This window comes from Microtus oregoni, unplaced genomic scaffold (genome assembly GCF_018167655.1).
Source record: "Microtus oregoni isolate MIOR12 unplaced genomic scaffold, Mior012 000022F_ref0000154, whole genome shotgun sequence".
Taxonomy (NCBI): Eukaryota; Metazoa; Chordata; class Mammalia; order Rodentia; family Cricetidae; genus Microtus; species Microtus oregoni.
Genome location: NW_024543081.1, coordinates 25,274,104 through 25,297,760, shown reverse-complemented (window position 1 = coordinate 25,297,760; position 23,657 = coordinate 25,274,104). Strand labels below are relative to the sequence as shown.

Below are 23,657 nucleotides of genomic sequence, written 5' to 3'. Positions count from 1 at the left end.
CAAACTGCCTAGGCTCCCACAAAGCCAGTGTGTGCAGTAGGATCAGAAACCCATTGCCATTGTTCTTGAGTTCTCAGTAGTCCTCATTGTCCGCTATGTTTTCTTAAGATCCACCACAAACCAGACAAAGTAAAAGCACTTAATGCTCTGTAACTTCGATCAGCTTGATGAATATGGAGCATTTTAGGACTTTCCATAATTTGTAAGCACGTGTTTGTGCAATTGTGTACATACACACCATGCTCAAACAAACTACTGTCATTGTTTATCCTATTCTGTTCATCTACAGGTTTTAAAACAGAAAATTAAGTTGGCATTAGTAGAAATGCCACTGGTACTGTGGCTACTGCCATTTCTGCAGTAGTTCTGTGGATTCTTCTCTGAATATTGATAGTTATTTTTTAACTCTTCATTAGAAGTATTAATTTTGATTTCTATGTGCCTTACATAGTAGATGAGCTTGCCTCTTTCTTCCAAAGAAAAATAGGAGTGGGTGAACCTCTAGTTCACTGTAAAAGTGAAAGGAAGCTAGCTATTGTGGACATTTAGATATTTGTGATAAAGCTTACACAAGTGAAGAGATAGCACTATAAATCTATAATTATAAACATAAATATATAGAAGTCAGTTTAAAATCATGACCTTTTAGCAAAATAACATCAGAATGTTCCCCCTTGAGCCTATGACTTTCCTAGGCGCCAGTCTTGACCACGTTTACAGTATCAGTCCTGAGCCTATAGAATCTACCCACCCCGGTGCATATTGTCACTACTACACTAATGAGCACATCTTGTCCAATGGGTTAGTATTGTAACATGTAGGCTAAGACCATTGATTACTTTCTCCCCCAGCAAACTGTACATATTCACATGAGCCACAGTAATTAGATTCACTAGGCTATTTTATAAAAAAAGAGACCATGAACTTGTAAGTAAGTTATGAGTTATGAGGGTGGGGTTTTGCGGGAGAAAGTAGTTGGGGAATGGATATTATTAAGATACATATATCCATATATAACATTTTCTAAGACGAAAAAAGTGAAGAAAGGGGGTAAGAAATATGAACTAGAGTAGTCAGAGATGCTTTCTGCATAGGGTTGGTCATTGAAAAGTGCTTAGAGTTAAGTGCAGTAAGAGATACAGGGTAGCATCCAAATGGAGGAAATAGCATGAACAAGGGCTGGAGTAGCAGGCCCACCAGTAGCTATACAAACAACATGGGCTACCCAGGAGTGCCTTATGGAGGAAGGAATTGAAGAAACCGTTTTGCAGAAATGATGATAGTGCAAGGTATGTATACAGTTTGACATTCTTAAAATTTTGCCATTGTCTTTACATCCCTACTCTCACTTGACCATTAGTTTTTTTAAGTTCTACCTTAGGTTTAGAACTTTGTAATTATTTGTAGAATTATATTAATTATATGAAAATGTGAAATAAAATTGTGATTTTCAGATTACAAAAAAAAGAAAAGAAAGATCTTTTTTATATATGTGGCATTAGCTCTGGAGTTAACTTCATACCTGTTGATAATCATGAGCACATTTCTTATTTGTACTTCTTTGTAAAGGCCAGGTATCTACTTAAAGTGCTGTTCCATTTTTCTGTAAGTGTAAAATCTAGCACTACTTTTTCTAATAACCCTGATTTATATTGATTTGCTGGCATGAGATCTGCCACAGAAAGTGATGCAGGAAGGGAAAGGCACAGCTGGCAGCACAGCATGGTAGAAATGACTATACTGCTGCTGAGATGAGTATCACACAGTTGCTGTCCTCAGCTTCTCACGTTGGTCATGATGACCTGCTAATAACTTCCATCTTGATGTTTTCTAAATTATTTTCTATCTTAAACGTCATATTGAGGATATTCTTTTTTGCCACTTTAACACTATTGTAAATCTCCCTGAGAAAATGATCATCATATATCAGATCTTTTCCTCTGTTACCTACTATAAAAGTAACTTTTGAAGAGAGCCAATGATTCATGTAGAGATATTGTTTTTGTAAATAGTGGTTTTATTTTTATGAGATAGTCTAAGGATATTTATGTCTTTTCACAATAAATTTCAAAGTTCTTCAGTAAAGATCAAAGTTACATGCAGCTAAGTTATTAGGACTTAATTTGTGCTTTTTTTTTTTTTTTTGGTTTTTTTTGAGACAGGGTTTCTCTGTGTAGTTTTGGATCCTGTCCTGGAACTTGCTCTGTAGACCAGGCTAGAACTCACAGAAATCCCCTGCTTCTGCCTGCTGAGTGCTGGCATTAAAGGCATGTGCCACCACCACCCAGCAATTTGTGCATATTTTAAGGGAAATGCTAGTTGATAATTATTTAAAGATAGAGAGAGAAAATATATTTTGTAGCTCAATGGAATACTTACAGGAGACTATGCTTGAGTTAGTGCAACCACAATGCATCTTTGTACATCATATCACTGTTACATGACACTTTCTAATTATTCTGACTGCTCTTATTTCAGGAACATTCACTGTTCAGTTTTATGATGGAGTAATCCGTTGTTTAAAAAGAATGCACATTAAAGCCATGCCTGAGGATGCGAAGGGGCAGGTAAGAGTGTTCAGTATTCCTGGCTACTTAAGGGATGTCTTCCTGAATTGTGTTTGATCAACATACATATGTATATATTTTAATGAATGAACTAATTGTAGGCTTATGTGCTGAGAGCCCCAAATAGCAGCAAGAAAGAGAAGCTTAGACTGTAAAATAAATTATACAATTAATTTTGCTTCTTTGGCTTTAGACCTGCTAAAGTTATAGGTCACTAGTTTCTGTTCCAGGTGAAATCCCAGCATCCACTAAGCTGGTGTTGTCCTATCGACCCAGCTGGATCGTGTAACCAGTCTATGGGAAGTGAGGTAAGTGCCTTTTTGCTTTTAAATTTTGTTTTATTTTATTTGGTATAGAGTATTATTTAGAGAGCTAATTTTTAACATGAAATTTTACTTGAGTTTCTTATCTTCTTCTTTCCTTCTACAAATCATAGTTATTCACTTTCCTTAAAAGGCGCTTACCTGACACTCTGTAGGCTGTTTCAGGTAGGGCTCTCTAAATAGCCTATTGGAAGCAGTGCATTCTATGCTTTGCTACTGCTCAAAGCAGGAATGAATGGTGAACATTTGAAGGAGAATCTGGGATGGAGCTAAAAGCCATGTTCCGTTTACTGAATATGCTTCCTCAGTCATTGAAGAGAAAGGTGCCATTAGAAACAAAAACTGTTTTCTTTCATGTTCTGCTGTTATTTGGGATTTTCAGCACCTGGACCTACAATTAATTTAAGAACTTGAAAGTAATCTATGAAAATGTCTAATGTGAAAATATGTTCCCTGTTTGTTCCATACCATGTAGCAAAAATGTTATCCTGAAGTGTGTTAACAATTGCATGGTTAGTTTCAGTTAGGCATGAACATTTTATGGTCTGCAAATGTCTAATTCCACATTTAAAATAATTATTTTTGGGTATTATAGAAAGTGTGATTGCTTCTGAAATGATTATATATATATATATATATATATGCAATTAAAGTGAAAGTGCCTTCAACCAGTGAATTGCTTTATGTCCTCCTGTGAATTTGTATTCATAAAATAGCTATAGCATCCAGTGGTGTCCTTTTTAGTTACAGAAATAGGAAGACTAGTTAAAATATTGTCATATAACTTTAAATCAGTTTCTTCTTTTGCTTTAATACTGTGATTTTGTAGTTATTCAGATTTCATGAAATGACCCTCTTATTTTGCCTTGAAACTTTCAAAATGGAGCATTGAGACAATTTGGTTTGTGGTTGAATTATAGACTATAGATGTTAGACTTATTGGATGTCATATTTGGAAATATTTAGTCACATCATGGCATACATTAACTTTAAGGTCAGTGCCCAAATACAAAACTACTTAAAGTATACTTGATTGGCAGCATATTTCCTTTTCATTTAATTTTTAATTTTCCCTTATAATTTTTATTTATATGCAGATTGAAAATATTAACTAAATATTTTATAAATTATTTTATGAGTTTTTCCCAAACTAGATTTTTACCTCACCTAGGAAATATCATAAATTGGATAATTAGGCAAGGCTAACATTTTTTTCTAGAATTTGAGTACGTTTGAGAACCTTTTTATAAATATATAAAGTGAAGAATCTTTTACTAACTTAACAAAGAATAAATATGTAATAAAAACTTCTCCCCTAAACCCTCTTTAGGAATTATGTAAGATAAGGCTTTAGTAGCAATTTTATATATGAATTTCTAGAATAATTTTCTTAAGCTTAAATAAAAGTCCTATTAAATAAAAGTTCTTAACTTTGGGACAGTTGGTTGATTGTATTCCACCTCTGGCTGGATTCTGAAGATAACTTGACCCTTCAGAGAACTTTTCGAAATGCTTTTATTGAAGTGTAAGCTGTATGCCTTTTTTGCTATGTTTGTAGACATTGTTCTCCACTGAAGAATATGGAGTGCTAGACATATTGACTGTTCAAACTAAGAATCCTAGGACATTTACCATGATAGAGATCAGTTCTTACACTCAGTGTAACCCTATGTTACTACTTGCTATTCTCCTTGATGTTTCACCATTATCAAACATAGCAGCAGTAACTGCAGGGCAAGATTCTAAGGCATTTATTTGAAATTTAAAGTCTGTAACCACAGCTTCACATCTTCATTCTTTCTGCAAGTGTGCTGATGTAAAGTGTGCATTGAAATGCACTGAGGATTGTCTTATAAATGGATTTTAAATACCTTGGAACAGATTTTTTTCATATATACATAGTTGATGTTTTTAACCTTACAATGAAAACTTCAGAATTTAGGGTTTCATTCTCCCATTACTTGCTGAGTGACTCCTACCTCAAACCCTCTGATTTCAAAACTGCATTCATTGTTAATGCACTCCTCTATTGTACCGGCTACAGAGTGTTTCAAGTATGTCATTGATTCTGATTCATGGAAAAGCATCATCAGTTGTTTTTGATAGTGAGGTTGTCTTATGTAAAAGTTCAAAGGAGGTACACTGGAGGTATTTAATAGCATGGCTGTAATTTTTGCCATGACTATGGTATTTAGGATTAAAAAATATTTTAAAATATTGAAAAGCATTTTAAGTTTTTAAAATTTGAAAGCCAGGCTGATTTTCCTTTTGCTGTCTTTTTATTTTTTATTTTATTTATTTATTTATTTATTAAAGATTTCTGCCTCCTTCCCTCCACCGCCTCCCATATCCCTCCCCCTCCCCCAGTCAAGTCCCCCCTCCCTCATCAGCCCGAAGAGCAGAATAACTCGAGTTGGAAATGACCCTAACCTTGTCTGACATTTCTCTGACAGCTGAAAAAGAACCAAATAAACAACAAACAAACAACAACACCAATACCACTAATAACAAAAAAAAAGCAACAAACAAAAAAAAACAATTGTAGTGTGGAACCTGAAGTCACATTTCCTTCTTTCAATAAGTTTGTAAACTCTTCATGGAGCTGCTGGTGTGGCTGTGCTTACTCCTCCTTCGTCTGTTTTGGCCACTCCTGAATTCCTATTGTTGTTGGACTTACTCACTGCACTATTTTATTGTGAGCCTCAAAGCTCAACCTTTAGCTATAGTAGTCCCCAGCTACTTTCTCTTCGCCTAAAGTCCTTCCACATACATCTCACACTGGCTTCTTTGCCTTTGTTTAGTGTCTTAAATCTTGTTTGGAAGACTTGGTTTCCCTTTTTAGCTATCCCTTTTCCAACCAATTCTTTTTGTCTTTTGAGACCATCTCCTATGCCCTTAGCCCTCAATTCTCCCATTAGTTTTTCTTTTCAGTCAGAATACTCTCTTCTGTTGTCTCAAGTATTTTCATTTCTCTGTGTCCTGTCACATTATCTTTTCTTCTCCATATGTATATTTTTTAAAGATGGTCTCGTGTAGTCTAGGCTGTTCTTGAATTTCCCATATAGCTGAAGATAACTTTTAACTTCTGATCTTCCTTGCCTGTTCCTTCCCTGTCACACTGTCTTATGGTTAATTTTATCGCCTTATAAATTTCTTGCCTAACCCCTTCTATTTTATTAGCCATTGTGTTTTAGTATTATACTGACACCTGGCTTGTCTTGTGTATCATTCAATAGAAAATGAGTTAAAACAAAACAAAACAAAAAACCTTGTTAGGTAAATCACATGATATTTGCAGATCATTTCATTGATGGAGGGGAGGGATATCTGAGGATACATTTGTTGTTTGTTCACGATGGCCTCTTTATCACCGTGTATTTTCAAGGGCAACTAGTTAGTACCTTTATTTTTTGTTTAAACTTTCTAATGATCATTTTATTTGCTTATGTTCATTCATAAAATCCACTAATTAAATTCATTTTTGTTTTAAAATTATTTTAGTTGCTTATAATAGGAATTAATCATGTTGGATGAACTTTATTGCCCATTTAGACAATGCTTTAGGGACATGAGTGGAAGATTAACTTTGTAGAGACATCACAAGTCTTTATTTAAAAAATTTTCCTACTAAAATTCAATATAGTACCACTTTATACTATGTATAGTATAACCACCGTGTTATACTTTCACAATAAAGAATTTTGAGTTAAAAATGAAACATTAAGATTCAGGTAAGCAAGGGAGATGGCTCAGCATGTAAAGGCATTTGCTGACAAGTCTGATGACCTGAGTTTGAGTTGAGTTTGAACCCAACAACTCACATAATGGAAGAACTTTCGCAAATTTTTACCATATGCATGCCAATGCATGTGTGTCCCTCATCCTGACACAGAGTAAATAAATTTAAAAAACAAATTAATTTAGCAAGTAACAAATTTTCTTTACAAGTATTATGAAGATATGATAAACTGATCCTAAAGTTTAAATGTTTAAAAAGTAAAATCATAGTTTGATTTCTAAGAAATTAACTGTGAATTGAATTGTATGTGCTTCTTAAAGAGGAACAGTAGTAATATATCTCAATACTTATAAGAGTTTAATGTAATTCTCTTCTTATCCACTGTATTATGGGAAAGAAAAGTAATGTCACTTTTAATTCTGAAATAGCATATAGCATTCCATATTTCTATAGGCTTTATAAGTTTTTTATTTAATTATATAAAATCATATCCAAGAACTATATGCTGTTAAATATTTTTTATCTTATAGATGCATTTTAAACTTAGTCAACCATTAATTTATTAAACTAAAAACTCAATCAAAATGATAATCTGCCACATAAATATAGCTAGCCTATACATGTGTGTATGTGTGAGTAGCTGTCAAGATGTAATACATAATTTTATTTATTAGTGAAATTAAACTTGGATTTTTAATACTTCATGTTTTATGTTTTCCTTTGGAGGACTGGATTGCTTTAGTCAAAGCAGCTGCTGCAGCTGCAGCAAAAAATAAGACAGTGACTAAGCCTCGGACCAGTGCTAACAGCAATAAAGAGAAAGAGAGAGACGGGGGAAAGTGGCTTACAGTGCCTTCAAGGAAGGCAGAAACTCCAACTTGCAGAGCCACAGTAGAGACTGAGAAGAAGGAGGAGCTACCCACATCTAGTGAACCGTTTGGTACAAAATACATTCTTATTTTCCTTTCTTGTGACACAGGTAAACTGAGGTAGCAATAAGCCCAAATCTCTTGGTTACCTATAATTTTGAACTTAGAATTAAATTATTTGTTCCTAGTTTAATTAGGTGACTAACTTTATTATCTCATACATAATTATGAGGATACCGTCAAATACTGGCATTAGATGCTTTCACTATTCTTGATATAAAGCATTTTATATTTGTTAGTAGGATCTTACTTGAAAGTTTTGGTTTAAGTGTTTAAGGGATTGTGCTGTTTCCATGTGCTGTATAGAAGAAATTATTCTCTTCAAGCTTTCCTTCAAGAAGGAAGGGGACTTTTATTTCTGTTGTATCAATCCAGAGAGATTTTTATTTGTTCCAGTCATAATCAAGCATTAGATTTAAAACAGTAATGTACAAAGTACTTTTACTAATTTGCTATCTATTAACTGTATGTTTTAATTTTGGATTCCAGACAAATTCTCATATATGTGTTCTATTAAAAGTAGGACTTCACATAGACAGCGTTCCAAAGATCGTCTTTCCACAGCCAGAGAGCACATTAACAAACAAGAGGAAAAATAATCAAGGAAACTCATTTCAGGCAAAGAGAGCACGACTTAACAAGATTACTGGTAAACTACAATGATTCTTTTGGCAGTGGGGAAGGCTAAGGGATTCATGTTAGAGTAGTTTCTTTTTAATAAAGGAAAATGGATCTTTTGACTCAATGTAATGAGTTGATTACTTTCTGGTTCTTCAAAGTAAGCATCTCTCAACACTGTCAGCTTTGTCTGTTACAAGCTGAAAATACCATGAGTTTCTTACCTACCTCACAGGGATGTTGTGAGGATCCATCAGTTCCCATGTTATAAGAGTCTGTAGTCTTGAAATCTCTTGCGTGGTAGGAATAGTTTCTGTCAGAATGGGTTATCTGCATTTATCAACTTGTGGTGGCTTTGTTTCTCTGGTTTTAAATAATTTTACATATAAATATCTTACAGATGACAAGGCTTAAGAATGGAACCATTTGTTATAAAAATTAAGTTCCTTACTCATTTGTTACTCCCTGCTTTTTTTCTTGAGGTTGGTCTCTAGAGTACTTTCTTGTAAGGTAGCATATAGTAGTGTAGGGATAATGAAAATGCATACAACCCTAGCCAGGCTAATGCTGACAGAAGAGGGAATTGAAGTATTATAGCCATGGCCAAACATGCTACACCTAACATTTCTAGGCTGTCAGCCTTATTGGTTTCTAGTATTTAAATGAAACATTATTATAATTCATCATTTAAAGGGAAGCTTAAATATTTTAATGTTTCAGACATTGATTTTTTTGTTTTCTTATTTTAAAATTTTTATTCATTTTACATACAAACTATAGTTCTCCCTCCCTCCCCTCCTTCTGCTTCACATCACCTCCTTCCCTAGGCCCCATCCACTCCTCAGATATGGCAAGGCCTCCCATGGAGAGTTAACTAAGCTTGTCATATCACAATGAGGCAGGACCAAGTCCCTCCCCAGACATCTGATTTTTAAGAACAAAATATTTTCAAGGGCCTCTGGTTTAATAAAACTGAATAATTTCTTTGGCATTGATTTAAGTACTTTGAAGAAGATTAGCTCCTTTGTTAGGGCCACAAATAAATATTAAGTGTGGTTGTGTCTGTTTTCAGAAGAGGAGACCTACTGACAGATGCCTGGAGCAGAGGGCTTTTGTGAGCTGCTCTATGACAGGGCCCATTGAGGATTTTGACTCTTTCAGCACTGCAGGGATCAGGCTTATTCCATTTTTTTATAGTACTTTCATGGATTTCTATAATACGGGTTGTTTTTTCCCTTAGTACAGGAAATATCTTAGTATTACTTCACCCAATGAACCCTTTTCTTTAGAAATTGTTAGCCTTGGAGAAAGCCTGAATCTTCTCTAAATTGATTCTTCTGCTGTCAACTTGAGACTTCGGTTGTGGCTTAAAATACAGAACTCAGTGCTACTTGCAGGGCAGAATGGAAAGCTGCTTCTCTCTACTGTGATAAAGATTGAAACTACACTGTTGAGGATTCAAGACCAAGGAAGACGGAAATGCCACTGACAAGATACAACTAATTGCCGGCTTCCCAGCATCATGGGTTTTCCTCCTTCAGCCATATCACCTGTTTTTAGTTTCAGCCAATATTCTTTGACATATGCCTGCTTCTAAATGCCTTAATGGGAGGGGCAAGGTCATTTTTCAAAGAAATAACCAAACTAAAAAACAAGTGAGTCCACAGTGATGCATGGCTTTGGAGAGACAGTAGTAAGGATAAAAGAACCTTTTACCTTGTGCCTCACATTGTCATCCTGGTTGCTTAGTAACACCTCAGGCCTTCTGTGAAGGACTTTTTCTTCAGTTTTCCATAGGAATTTTAAATGTGATGTTTAGCAACAAGAATAACACATAAGGTCTTACCTATGTGAAGCCTTTATGGCCTTTTCCCATTATTAACTCAGAAGATTTAAATGTATCACAATTAGCTTCTCTACTTCTACTTTTGATTTCATGTCACAAATATGCCATGCAAAAGACATTAGATGTTAAGATTGTCTTCAGTTGGCTAACCCTGGATTTGCTTATGTACAAGAAATTTTATTTGTATCCATGAAAAGAAATGAGAACTAGTGTAAAATAGCAGATTCATATTGAAATTTTGCTGTATTTTAAACTTACCAAGTTCTATGTGTGTCTTTCCTTTACAAGAGAAAATGGGCAAGAATCATGGCAGTTTGTTCTCATTTACTCTCCTCTCATTCCACTCTACTTTTTAAAATCTAGGTGAAGATTAGTGAACCAGCAACTGGATAAGTTTAACTGTGTAATGATGCACTGTTTTGCTTTCCTTCCCTTCCTATTAATCCTATGGTGATTCTAACCAAATTGTTGTATAGAGAATGATAAAGTGATGAGGTTTTCAAAGTTTGCAGCTAGGAAGAAATAAAATTGTAGTTGGATTCTGTATATGTGTGTATTCCCCTTGGTTATTGCTTTTGAATATGTGATGTGCCTTATTGACAGTTCTATCATTATATATATATTCATTTGAGGTAGATAGTTATACACTGAAAGCCAGAATTCATAACTTTAAAACAAGTTGCAAGCAAATTAAGTTTTAATAGATTTGAAAATAGCAACTGTAAAATAATAGCACAGGGTAAGATAATAAAGAATAGTGTGTAGTAGTTGGTATACTCGAATCACTGTAGGCATTGCTGGAAGTAAGAAATGCTTGTGCAATGTCAGGGATTTTTGAAATATTTGAAAAAATCCCGAGATTAAATTTCCTAGTGATAAAGTTCACCAGTATTTTGAGCACTCCCCTTTGTGTTTCAGGGAGCTCTGGCCTCCTGCTTCTCAGTGAAGTAGATAATTATGAAGTGAATTTGTTTGCTGATAGGATTCGTGATGATTTGATATTATACTTCTACCTACTGTTTAATATCTTGATTCTGTATCAGGAATTCTCTAATATACTGTTTGTAATGTATTGATAGTAAGTATTTGCAATAATTAAAATTAATTTCTTTTGTGTCTATTGCGTCTGTTGCATTCAAATTCTCATTTATTTCTGGTTTAGAATTGGCAGGAAAAGGTAACTGGTTTTGGACTTTCTCTTCAGGCAGAAGTAGATTATCCTCGTCAAGTGTCTATTTTGTCATTTGTCCCCTTTTGTTTATGCTTAGTAATTAATTTTAAATAGTCATATCCGGCACACAAAGTCTTATTGCTTATATTTGGAGCTTTTGAATTCTCCAGATAGCAGTGTATTTTTAAATCTAATTTTAAGTAGTTTGTTGTGTCTCATTATTATCTATGGCCACATGAAAAGACTGTCCTTTTTCTTCCCAACAACTATATGGAAATAGCTTTTTAATCAGTATGGTCTATACTATTACAATAGGTTATGGATAAATTGTTTTGTTTCTTTTACAACTTGTACCATATTTTGAAATTTGAGCTTATAATTCGTCTCATCTCCTGGTGAATATAAAAAAAAACATTCTATCACTTCTATGAAATGAAGCAGAATAAGTATAATTTATATATTGAATGACAAATATTTGTCATGTTTGAATAGCTTTAAAAGATAGAACTTCTGCTCGTTTCCTAACATAAAAAGACCTTGATTCTGTATCGTTTAACAAAAACTTCAGTAGCTCATTTGTACTCAAGAATGTTAACTGGAAAAGAAAAAAGAACAGGGACTGTTGTTTTAAATGTTAAAGAAATAATCTAAACTACACCTTTGTGCTCATATAAATTATGCACAGTGTGATTAAGATTGAATTTGTGGGCTAAAACCTTTATAAAATAGTTTATATTTCTTTATTTCTCACTTAAATCTAACTATATTATGTGGGAAAGGAAGAAACTATATAGACTGTTGTTTCAAAATAGGTGGAGTACCAGTCACTGACGTAACAAAATCATTATTTTCTACTGAGCCTCCACTTCATACTCAGCTGTAGGTATTCAGCTTTCTAGTAAAGCCAGTGTGCCTTCTGCCTCATGTAATATTTATCTCTCTTACTACTTTAGGGAGGCCGTGTGAATATGTGTGTTCCCATCTAGGTCACTTAATACCTTTGGGATAGTTACTTGAGAAAGTCAGGCCATGTTGCCTTGTGAGTAGCTCTCTATCCTGTAGTGTTTCAAGGAACTCTTTCCCTTCTGTGAAGTAATGTTAACAGTTTCAGTAATAAAGCTGATAAAAATTGCTATATCATGTTTACTATTGGTACCACTTGTTATATGTTTCCTCTTCTAAACAAAGCAGCCATAAAACCGAGTATTTGTCATTTTAAAGTCCTGATAAACCTGGTCTCACAGAAAGTACTGAATGAATGAGCAAAGAATTGTATTCAACTAGATGCCTTTATTAATGAAGGCAGCCGAATTTTGATGTTTTTTTAAAATAGCTATATTATAAATCAAGAATTCTATCTTCTAAAATTAGGTGTTAGTGATAGAACTTTTCATTTTGTCACCATTTATAGAATGAAGTTGTCAGGCCAGGTGTTCAAATGACCCATACACTATACACTCTTCCCCTTTTATATAAAATGGGTCCATGAAATGGTCTTGAAACTTTTGTAGGAAAATAAGACATAAATGAACACTGATACAAATGCACAAAGTTTAGGTTAAAAGATATAGTTTGGAATTAAAATTTAGTAATACTTTTTTAAAGTTAGCAAGATGACAGAATGATATTCTACTCTGTTTTATGAGTATTAGCAAAATAAACTATCTTTATCTGAACTTTGAAGCCAGAAACTTTTTCCCAAAATAAGTGTGTGTATTTAAGGATCTCAAAAGTAATACCTAGAAAAATACTACCCAAGTTTGTGAACAACTCTCAATATTGACTTAGTCTCTTGTTAAGGGTGTTTGCATTTTTTAAAAGATAGCATTTTAATACTTTCTATATATGGGAAATTTCATCTGCTATCATTTTAGAAGTTTATTATGCAGAAATTACTAATTTTTTCTAACAAGCCATTTCTCTGCAATTCTTCTCAAGGTTTGTTGGCATCCAAAGCTGTTGGGGTAGATGGTGCTGAAAAAAAAGACGACTTCACTGCAACAGCTCCAGTCCTGGAGCAGGTATGAAATGGTAGCATTTGATTGTTTCACGTCCCACTGGAGTGGTCACGGAGCTGTAGTACCCACGTGATTGCAGTTGTCCCTCTGATCAGATATGGGAATAGAGCACTGACTCATTGATGATATATTTTTATCTCTGCCTTCTCCCGAGTATGCAGATAAACTATGGACTTCATTAGCTTATGTTTTCCATAGCCTGACATTAACGCCATTGTCTCCAAAATTAGAAGGCTTGGAGACAGACGTCCCAGGGTATGAGCTTCCAGCTGGACACCTTTAGCTTTCAAAAAGACCCTTACACAAATACTTTTTATTTGTGAGTTTAAACAGGGTTTTTTGACATCTAATTAAACTTCTTTTATAAGAAGTTTCTTTTATATTGTAACAGTTGGTGTTGTTAGACTGTGTTTTATGAATTGATCAATGAGCCATAAATTTTTTGCTAGGATGTATATTTTAATAACTACAATAAAAAGAGAATTTAAAAATCGTTTAAGGGTCTGTCTTAAACCACCTAATAGAGAAATTTAAAACTGAAGGCTACGGTTGCTAGAATTGGCCGTGTCTACCTTTGAGTTCCCACGATACTGTACATAATGAGCTGTGCATGCGTTTCCATCCTCTAAGGGCTGACCTGCTTAGGCACTGTACGAACACAGTAATAGCCATAACTGGATTTCTTTGGTTCTCCTGTTTTAAAATCTGAGCCTTAATGTAGTTTCAATATACCCTTTTTTGTATTAATTTTCTTTATTAGTAGCCTAGTAAAGAAGACTTTAAAATGAGTATCTTTTGTTCTTCTCTATATGTGTTTAAAGAATAGCCCAAATTTAATTGATATTGTATTGAGTTTTTCAGTGTTTATTCAGGCCTGATTTGAAAGCAGTAAATTGTTTTGGTGCCTCCATTAATGTTGTATTAAATTGGTGGTCTTTTAAATTGATCAATATGTCAATGACTCATACTTTCTGGTTTTCTATCAGCATCAAACGGTTAAGTCTTTGCCGTTATTGTCAGTATACCAACCAAATTTTAAATAATTTTTTTACTGTGTATGACTATATTCAAGGTCCCAGATATAACAATATTTTGTACTCCTACAACTGTTACGTTTTACTCAAAATGCAACATATCAGGGACTTGGGTAATAAAATATTTCTGGAAAATTCATTACAATGTCAATCTTTCATTACACATAATCTTTGAGGTAAATGTGATTGTGAAAATTAATATATGTGGAAGTTAGTTTAGAGGTCAGTAACCAATTCAGAAAATCAGTTTTAAAAGGAAATTAGAGTGACTCGGCTATTAGTACTTGCATAATTCAAGACTTTTCAAAGTCCTTAGCAATTTTGTAACAGAGACCAATAATCATTAATGGAACCTTTGTAATCTGTTCTAGAGTTTAAGGAACATCATGCTGTTCCCTCTTTTTTTTTTTTGTTATTCAGGTTGATTTCAATGTGAAAATGTTTTGTAACCAAACTCTTCATTTTTATGCTATATGTTAGCCTTGCTTCTAAGCTAAAAAGCCGAGTTATAAAACTCTTAACTATCTCAGTTGGTATCAGCAAGAGACCTAAATGAGTTTTGATTGTTGCTAACTTCTGTTGTCTAAGAAGTTATATTGCCAGTTATGACAGATTGATAACATGCCTATAGCCACAATTTGCTGTGCTAATGGAGTTATAGATTCAAACTATGGTCTTGGACCCCATTATCAGATTATTAGTTATAGATTACTTAATTGTATTAGGGAAATGTCATGTTATACTTACTTTTGGATAAAACTTGCATTTGATGCATAATAATTCAGTAAGGTTTAAATATGTTAATTTGTCCTTGTTTAGAAGTTAAGCACCTTACCAAGTTATTAATTTAAGTTTTAAAATCTTGTTTTATAACTTTGTAACTCAAGAGTAATGGATGCTGTAGTGATGTCTCTCACATATGTGAAGATGAACAATAAAATTGTTTATTTACAAGTAATGGCTCTAATTACTTTCCTGGCAACACCTTTTATGATAAGCTTAGGAATACTTTTCAGTCATGGAGTTCTTTGTCAAATGAAAGTTCCACTTGCACACATTTGTAGTGAAGAAATTCAAGAGTAGAAAATGAAAGTTGAATGAATGGGACACTTGACACAGGCCCTTTTATGTCAGATCCTAAGCATGCCATCTTAGAACATTCAGTGATGCCATATTTAATATCAAATATATAATTTCCCCCCAGAGTCTGAGTAACTTTTATTTTAATGAGAATAGAATTATTTATTTATTTGATTCCCAGCAATGATCTTTTATATTCTAGAAAACTGAAGATTACAAATTCAATGATCATCCCCCTTTCCCAAATACATGGAAATTAAACAATTTCTTGGGGACAGGCATGTTATTCATAGGACTAGTGACTTTACTCGTTATAGTAGCTTGCTATAATACCAATTTTTAGAAGTTCGTATCTCATGTTTTGCTATCAGATATCAGCATGAAAATCGGTGTAGGCATTGCAGTATGACAGAATGTGGACCAACTGTGGCTGCTTTCTGTTGTCTTTAACAGTCGATACTTTCACACTTATTTTTACATGTCCAGGGAATTTTACTGCCACGTGAATAAAATGTTCTTAAAGAAAGAACTTACAAAAGTTCTAATTTTTTAAAAAGTATCAGTTGGCAGGAATAAGGTAAAAACTCATCTAAGAATGCGACGTATTTTGTTTTTAAATCCAATGTTTTAACTTACACTTTATCTTTTTTGTGTTGTTGTTGTTGTAGTTGTTGCTTGTTCTGTATTGTTTTTTAGTCTTTTAACTCTCTACTGCTGGTGGCTCTGATTTCATGATGCATTTTGCTTATGAAACTAGCTTTCAGCACTAAAATGAGTTAAAGAGAATGTTTTGTTGATTTGGTCATTGTTTTCCTGTTGAGATCTTTCTTTAAAGGGAAACTGTCTACTGAGACAGTCACACACTTGATGACAGAGGCTGCAAAAACTCTTCTAAAAGGCAGACGTTTGAATGTATTCCTTCAGAGCTTCAAAACCTGAAATACTTATTTTCATTCACTTAGCTGATAGTAATAAGATTGACAATTAACAGTTTCAGAAGAGCGAAATTTCAAATTAATACTGAAAAAGTTTGTCCAATAGGATATTTAATATGGAAGAATTTCATAGGCATTAAAAACAGACTCATAGTTGACAGTATCCCTTTAAAGACAGCCTAGTCAACTTTTAGTTCATAATTTGTGGGGTTCGTTTTGGTTTTTCATTTGTAATAGAAATGTTATATGTTGCTTAACAATGTTTTTGGATACTAAAGTTGCATAACAATCAAAAATAGACTACAAGAAGAAAAATGAAGAAACCAAAATAAAAATATCAATTTTTTATTATTTATTCAGGCGATTTCACCTAAACCTCAAAGTCAGAAAAAAAATGAAGCTGTCATTAGCAGTTCTGCCAACACTCAGAAACCTGCACTGTTATCCTCAACTTTGTCTTCAGGGAAGGCTCGCAGCAAGAAATGCAAACATGAATCTGGAGAGTCTTCTGGGTGTATAAAAACCCCTAAGTCACCACTTGCCCCAGAATTAATACAAGCCAAGGATTTGACGCTTGTATCTCAGCTTTCTTCAGTGATAAATAAAACTAGTGAGCACAGACTTTACAAATAGTTACTTATCCTGTAAGATAGATTCAAAGCAGTTTTGTTGTAGTACTATTGTTTTTTATGAAGTTGCTTTTTGAAAACTCAAAAATTAAGTGGATATGACAGAAAGCTTAAAACTAATTCAAGAGTAGAAATCATGGACATTTCCTACTGCTTTACTGTTCCAAGTCTGTAGTGCACTTTAAGAAGCCCTGCCATCGAATGACAGGAGTCCCACTGCAGTTGTACTCTCCTCAACTAATAATACAAGGCCTGATTCATTACAAAAAACAAACAAACAAAACACCCCTGGAAACAAAAAGAACTGTAGAAAGACCCTTGGTGGATGTTTTACATAACTCCTCATTCCTCCTGTGGCCAGGTAGGAGGCATCTCCTTTTACCTGTAGTTCCCCAGTGTACTTTATATATTTATTCTTATGTTAACAAGGCAGCCTTGAGTCCTGTCTCATTCTTAGTGAAAGGAGAATGCCTTCTTGGTTATAAAGATTTGACTGCTGGCTACCACCATTTCAGTGTTAGATGTTTAAAAAAAGGGTTTTTGGTTTTTGTTTTGTTTTTAACATGGATTTGACTAGATAAAGATAAGGTTTATTTGACCCCAGGTTTAGCATTCAGAACAGTTATCTGGTACATGTCTAGCTAGGTGACACTTTCCTTTTGCCCCTTTATTCAGCAAATAGATTAGTGTTGTAATCAGAAAATAAGAATGGCAGATTTCCTTCTTTATTGTGTCTTCGAGAATAATGATATTGGCATTTGGAAGACTTTATTAAACATGCTAATCTATTTTTCTCTCAGTTCTCACATTTGTCATTAAACCACATATTTTAAACTTTGATCAGTCTGTATCTTTTAATAAATAAGGAGAAACAAAGGGAATAGAAAATTCTTATCTCTGAAACTTCTTTATAAAAGAACATCAGTAGAAGTCATTAGATTATCACCACACCAAAAAGCATTTTATCTTGAAGTTATTTTTTATATTAATACAACCACAGTATCATAAAAGTTACATTTGTCTTTTGATTTTTCCCCATTATCATCTTGTCTTTTTTCATTATTTTTCATTGTTATCCTTAAATACTCAAAGCATCAGCTCCTTTAAACTACTTCTTTCTAAATTAGCAATACTATATTACTTATACAATCCTACCTACTATATAATTCAACAATTCATAGTCCAGGGTAAAAGAGGAACTCTCAAGTGTTAAAGAATCATCCAAACATTTGGGTTAACATTGCTAAAAGTTAAATAAATGATACAATTAGTTGTTGGAACAAATGAAAATATTTAAGGGCAAGAATAGTGTCATGTTAATTATAGTCTAATTTGGCCATAATAAGCACATTGGTTTGTTTGTGTTCAATTTTTTGAATGAATCAGGCCCCTGATTTCTGTAAGAGTCCATGTGGGAGAGTAAGGATGGGATAGGTTATTTGCAGTAGCTTCACTTGGGGAAGGAAAGAAAGCAAAGCACCAACTGTGTAATGTATGTACAAGCTGTCACCTGTGCCCCTGCCTTCCTTTCCCTTTAGATTGCTTAGGCTTGCTACGTAGCAAAGGAATTTCTCTCCCTGCTTTCTCCCTTTCTCCCTTTACCTGCCTCCCCCTATTTTTGCTTACAAGATACTACTTTCCTGGAGGCAAATGACAGTAGCACAAGACTCCACTGTTGGAGAGCCCTTTCCAGTCTCACACTGTGGGAGAGCTACTGGAAATGAATATCCCATAGAACTGTCTTAGAGTTCTAGTAGGGTTAGATTTTAGAAGTTCTGATGAACTAACTTTTTTGTGAAGAGGACACTTTTTGATTGCCTCTGGAATGTTCCATTTCTTGTGGTTATCTAGTAGCAGTACCAGAGGGCAGAATATGGCTCATTTTCCCCCTGCTTATCTCCTTAAATATTATAAGATGATCCTGGTATGTATCTGCTTCGTGAACATTGAAGATCTTTTTCTAGGTCCTCCACAGCCTGTGAATCCCCCTAGACCTTGCAAGCATAGTGAGAGGAGAAGAAGATCTCAGCGGTTAGCCACCTTACCCATGCCTGATGATTCTCTAGAAAAGCTTCCTTCTTCCTCTTCAGCCACTGATGGGAAAGTATTCTCCCTCAGTTCTCAGAATCAGCAAGAATCTTCAGTACCAGAGGGTAATGTATATTGATTTCCTATAGAACCAAATGTAAAGGAAGATAAATATCTAACAACAATTGTTTGAACATTAAGTTTTCTTCTTAATGTCTCTTGGACTTAGAAGCACTTCACATATTCTACAGATACCTTCTGGTGTCTTCTTTTTGCCAGGCACTGTGTAAATACCAGTGATCTATACTGATATGAACTGAGCCATTTTGTCTGTATTAATATTATGGTTTTCTTTTCCTTTTGATTTTATATAGTTCCTGCTATCGCACATATACCACTCCAGAAGCTGGGACCCTGTCTCCCTCTTGATTTAAGTTGTGGTTCAGAAGTCATAGCACCTCGAGCCCTAGACTCCTCTTTTTCTGGTGGTGAATGTTCCAGGGAAGGAAAGGAGGAGCCACAGTCATTTGCAAATCCCTCCTCCAAAGTAGTGAGTGATGTAAAAGGAGCTTCAGCAGCCTCTGGTAAGGAAGCTCTTAGTTAAGTTTGGCCTAAACATTTAGTTCCACTTGATTAATATGAAATTAATATTTAGTTCCACTTGATTAATATGAAATTCCACTTCTAAGGACTTCTAAGGCTGGGTCAAACTACCAAGTTTTAGGTCAACTAAGACGATATAGCAAGACCCTGTCTCAAAACAACAAGAAATAGATTGTATGAAATCCTTACTTTTATAATTAGAAATTATTAGTTAAATACAATTGCAGAAATTCTTATTCATGAAGCAAGAAGATACTTCAGGGGATGAGTTTACAAATGTTGGTAGAATTTAAATCTAAATAGAATCTAGATTGAGTTTAATTGTGTTGCCTGTGTCATAAGTGTATGTCCATGTTTGGAGACAGAATATCCTGTCTGAATATAATTTATTATTACATTTTGGGGGTGACCATGTTTAGCTCATTTTTAGGTAATGTCATTGTTTATAATCCAAAAACATGGGTGGTAATTTTTTTATTAAGTTGATCTTTTAAATCTAACATAGTTCATATTTCTTATGTAAAGTTGCAACATTTTATTTAGAAATATTATAATTTTAAAGTTTCATAAATAATATATATGTGTATATATACACACATATATAAAATTTTCAGAAGTCAAATAGTACTTTTCCTATTTGTTGTCTTCTTCCCAAGTAAATTATTAATTTGGAACTGGCTGGTGAGAGATTGGAATCAAGTTAGATCAGGAGACAAATATAAAGTAGCTAAATGTGTTGGCAATAATTATGTTTAACAACATCTTCCACAAAGAATGTGGTGGCAGCTTCTTGGATGAAGCCAAAATATAGTTTGCTTTGTTCTGTCCATGCTACACACTAAAAAAATGACATCAGTAGCTTAATTTAATCTGCTGCCTTTAACTTGTTCTTCCTTTCAAAGTAGTAATGTTAGTATTCTCAGGTACATAATTATCTACAATTCCATTTTACCTATAAAGATTTAAATTGGTTTATAAATGATGATGTTTCCTTATTTTAAAAAAAGCCCACATCTGAAAATTGGTTGGTTTTGATAGTTTTTCATTGCGCAGATCTGATCTGTTGTCCTTAGATATTCATCTTATCCTGATCTTAGAGTAATTCAGTTCATTTTCTCTTTTTTTTTACACAAAATTCCTGACTTATCATTGACCTTTCAAGGAAGTTTTCCTCATAAAGGTCCCATCTACTATTTTAATGGTCTGTAACTCCTCACTGCATTCAATATATGAGAATGATCTTAATGTCATAATAACATGTACCTACTGGAAAAATGATTTTTTGATGTGTATGTGAAGATATTTGTATGTTCCTTAAAATACATATTTGAATTGATTGTAATAATAGATCAATAGAAGTACGTGTCATAAATAGTGTCATGTAGGACTGGAGTGATGGCTTGATAGTTTAAAGAGTACTGTACTCTTCCTGAGAGCCCTGCCTTTAATACCAAGCAAACACATGGCAGCTCACAACCATCTGTAACCTCACTTCCAGGGGATCCAGTGCCCTCTTCTGGCCTCTTAAAAATATAGTACAAATGTGGTGCATAGACATGCAGGCAAATACACCTTTTTTAAAAAAAATGTCCTGTCAACCATATTGTTTATTCCAAACATCGAAACAGTGTTTGTACACTAAAATCCTTTCTCTAGATGATTTTGCTTCTAACCAGGAGATAGATTAACTGGGTCCTCTTTTGTTCGGTTTGGCTGTTTTCCCTTTAAATTTCTGGCAGATTTGTAGCTATATGATTGACTACCTTGGAGAGGTAGTCATAATGTTCATAATGTTGAATTATGCAAGAGCAAAGAGAAGGCACAACCATTGTCTTCTCTTTTAAAATGATAGCAGTAACTGGAGAGTTTGGTGGGATGTAGGTCAGTAGGTAAAGGATTCACCCTTTCCACATCACATGAGTGTAGAAAGAATCAGGTTTCTTCAGCATATAAAAAAGAGCAGTGGACATGGCAGTAATAGAAGTAGTGTGTACAGCAAAGGTCTGGAGGGTTGGGAAACTGGGAGGGAATGACCCATTTTAAAAGGATCTTCATGGGGTTAGCATCTGTTACATTGCTTGTAGTTTTTTAGCAAGCGATTCCTACTATTTAAATGTGGGTGATCCAGTTTGAAGTGTTCAGTCCTGGGCAGTTAGAGCCACTCACATGTAATTTCACATCATGCAATTTGGGTGGTTTGCATGAGGACAACTCTATGGCAGCTGGTTGTGGCTAGTTTTGGTTGGCTGTTCTGTTTTGGTAACAGGAGCTCTGTTTTTGAGGAATACTCTAGGGCTAGATTTGCATTGGAGACTCAGCCCATCTTGGTCTCTCATTCATGCCCTCCACAGAAACTGAAAATAGCAAGACAATTTCCAAAGAAAGTGAAAACTTTGGATTTTCATGCAGTACATTTACAGATCTGTTTGTGGAACTGTAATTTTATTGGTATGCATGTAAGTGAGCTTAACATTTTACGAGCACAGTGCTCAGCAGTTTTGCTTGTTTTTGTTTTTGAAGAGAAAGGTTTGTTTGGCCTGTAGTTCTAGGGAATATAAAATGAGAAGACAAAATGGCAGGAGCGTTTGAGAGTTCATCTTATCACATTCACAGTCGGGAAACAGACGGATGAACGCTAGTGTTCTACTTGCTTTCTCCTTTTAATTCAATCCAAGACCCAGCTCATGAAATGGGGTTACCCATGTGTAGGCTGGGTCTTCCTACCTCGGGTACTCTAGATATTTGCTTAAAATAAGCAAATGCATAGTTCTAAGCTAGCTACTTAAAGTTGGGATGTACAAAATCATGTATAGTGTATACAGGGTATTTGAATGGGACAAGGTAAGAATTCGTTTCTGTGACTCTTGAATTTTTTCTTTTTGAAGAAAGTAATGCAGTTTATGCTGTATTTTTTATTTAAAATTGGGTCCATTTGTTTACTTTCAGTGAACTTCTGTGTGGTCTGCATGCTTTTTTCTCTTAGTGTTTTTCTGTTGTGGTAGTAGCTTTTTGTTTTGTTTCTTTGAAACATGATCTCAGCTATTGTCCATAGCTCAGGTAGTATGAAATATAATATGTACCCTGAACTGGTTTGGAAGTCTCAGTTTTCTTGCTTTAGCTTCCAGAGTGCTTAGATTGTAGGCGTGTGCCATCATATCTGGCTTTCTTAATATTTTTGTTACCTAAATGTTCTATACTATCTTGAAGTTATTTTGAATTTCTGTTCGTTCCCTATGTTGATGTACATCTAGAGTCAAAGAGCCAGGTTTTTGTTTCTTCTTTATGTATGCATGTAAATGAGTGTATGTGTACATGCATTTGGTGGGTGTTTATCCTAATTATAAAAATAAATTCTGTTTCTCTATTTTAAACCTTCTCTATAAGGAATTGCTTACAAGAACTTTATTGGCAGCTTTTTAAACTTGAAACTCCTGGGGAGCTTAACTGGTGAGAATGATAGTTAACTAGGAAGTAGTTTAGCAAACTTAGGACTCTTACCAGGTTAAACTTTGCTTTTAATTGTTTTTCCAATAGAGATTATGAGCTTGCACTAATTGATCTACATTCTTCCACTGGGATGGATGCCTACATGACTGACTCTCAGGTTCGGAATATTGTTGCTGCCCACTTTAGCAATAAGTTAAAATAAAAGAAAAAGAAATGGTACTTTTCTGAAAGTTAAGATATCAAAACAAAATAACAAAAATACCCAACACCCTTGATTTTGTGTTATGATAAGTATCAGAATGCTTTTTCTAATAGCCAGTGAATCAGAGAAAGAGATTCAACTTCAGAAATCTTACTTCTCTTACTCTCTGGGAGGAAAAGTAGATCAAGTTTCTTAAGAAGGATCCTTTTCAAAATAAACCTTTCCTGACCTGGGTCTGAGGATATCTGTGTCCTGTCTAAATCGTGCCTAAGGTAAAGGACACAGTACAGGGACACAGAAGCTGCACTCAGGATACTCCGCATTTACAAAGAAATGAAGTTAGTAACTGAAATACCCATATAAATGAGAACTGCTTATTGGAAGATAAAGAATTCTTAAGCATTAGAAGTGGGGCAAAGAGAGATAAGTCAGTGGGTAGAGGTGTTCCCTAAGCTTGAGATTTGGGGTTTCAGTCCCTGGTCCATGAG

At 34.4% G+C, this 23,657-nt stretch overlaps 1 protein-coding gene across 4 annotated transcripts in view; it reads left to right on the top strand.

Moving 5' to 3' along the window:
• Positions 1–23,657, top strand: part of Phf20l1 (PHD finger protein 20 like 1) — a 68,212-nt gene that overhangs the window by 18,804 nt on the left and 25,751 nt on the right. For 2 of the 4 annotated variants that reach the window (XM_041671718.1, XM_041671717.1), the window contains exons 5-12: positions 2,479–2,567; positions 2,798–2,875; positions 7,356–7,569; positions 8,082–8,207; positions 13,132–13,214; positions 16,621–16,870; positions 18,854–19,042; positions 19,292–19,501. In XM_041671718.1, the coding sequence (XP_041527652.1) occupies positions 2,479–2,567; positions 2,798–2,875; positions 7,356–7,569; positions 8,082–8,207; positions 13,132–13,214; positions 16,621–16,870; positions 18,854–19,042; positions 19,292–19,501 (1,239 nt within the window). Of the gene's footprint in view, positions 1–2,478; positions 2,568–2,797; positions 2,876–7,355; positions 7,570–8,081; positions 8,208–13,131; positions 15,200–16,620; positions 16,871–18,853; positions 19,043–19,291; positions 19,502–23,657 lie in introns of those variants that run through there. The other 2 variants (XM_041671719.1, XM_041671720.1) reach the window with 2 other exon arrangements.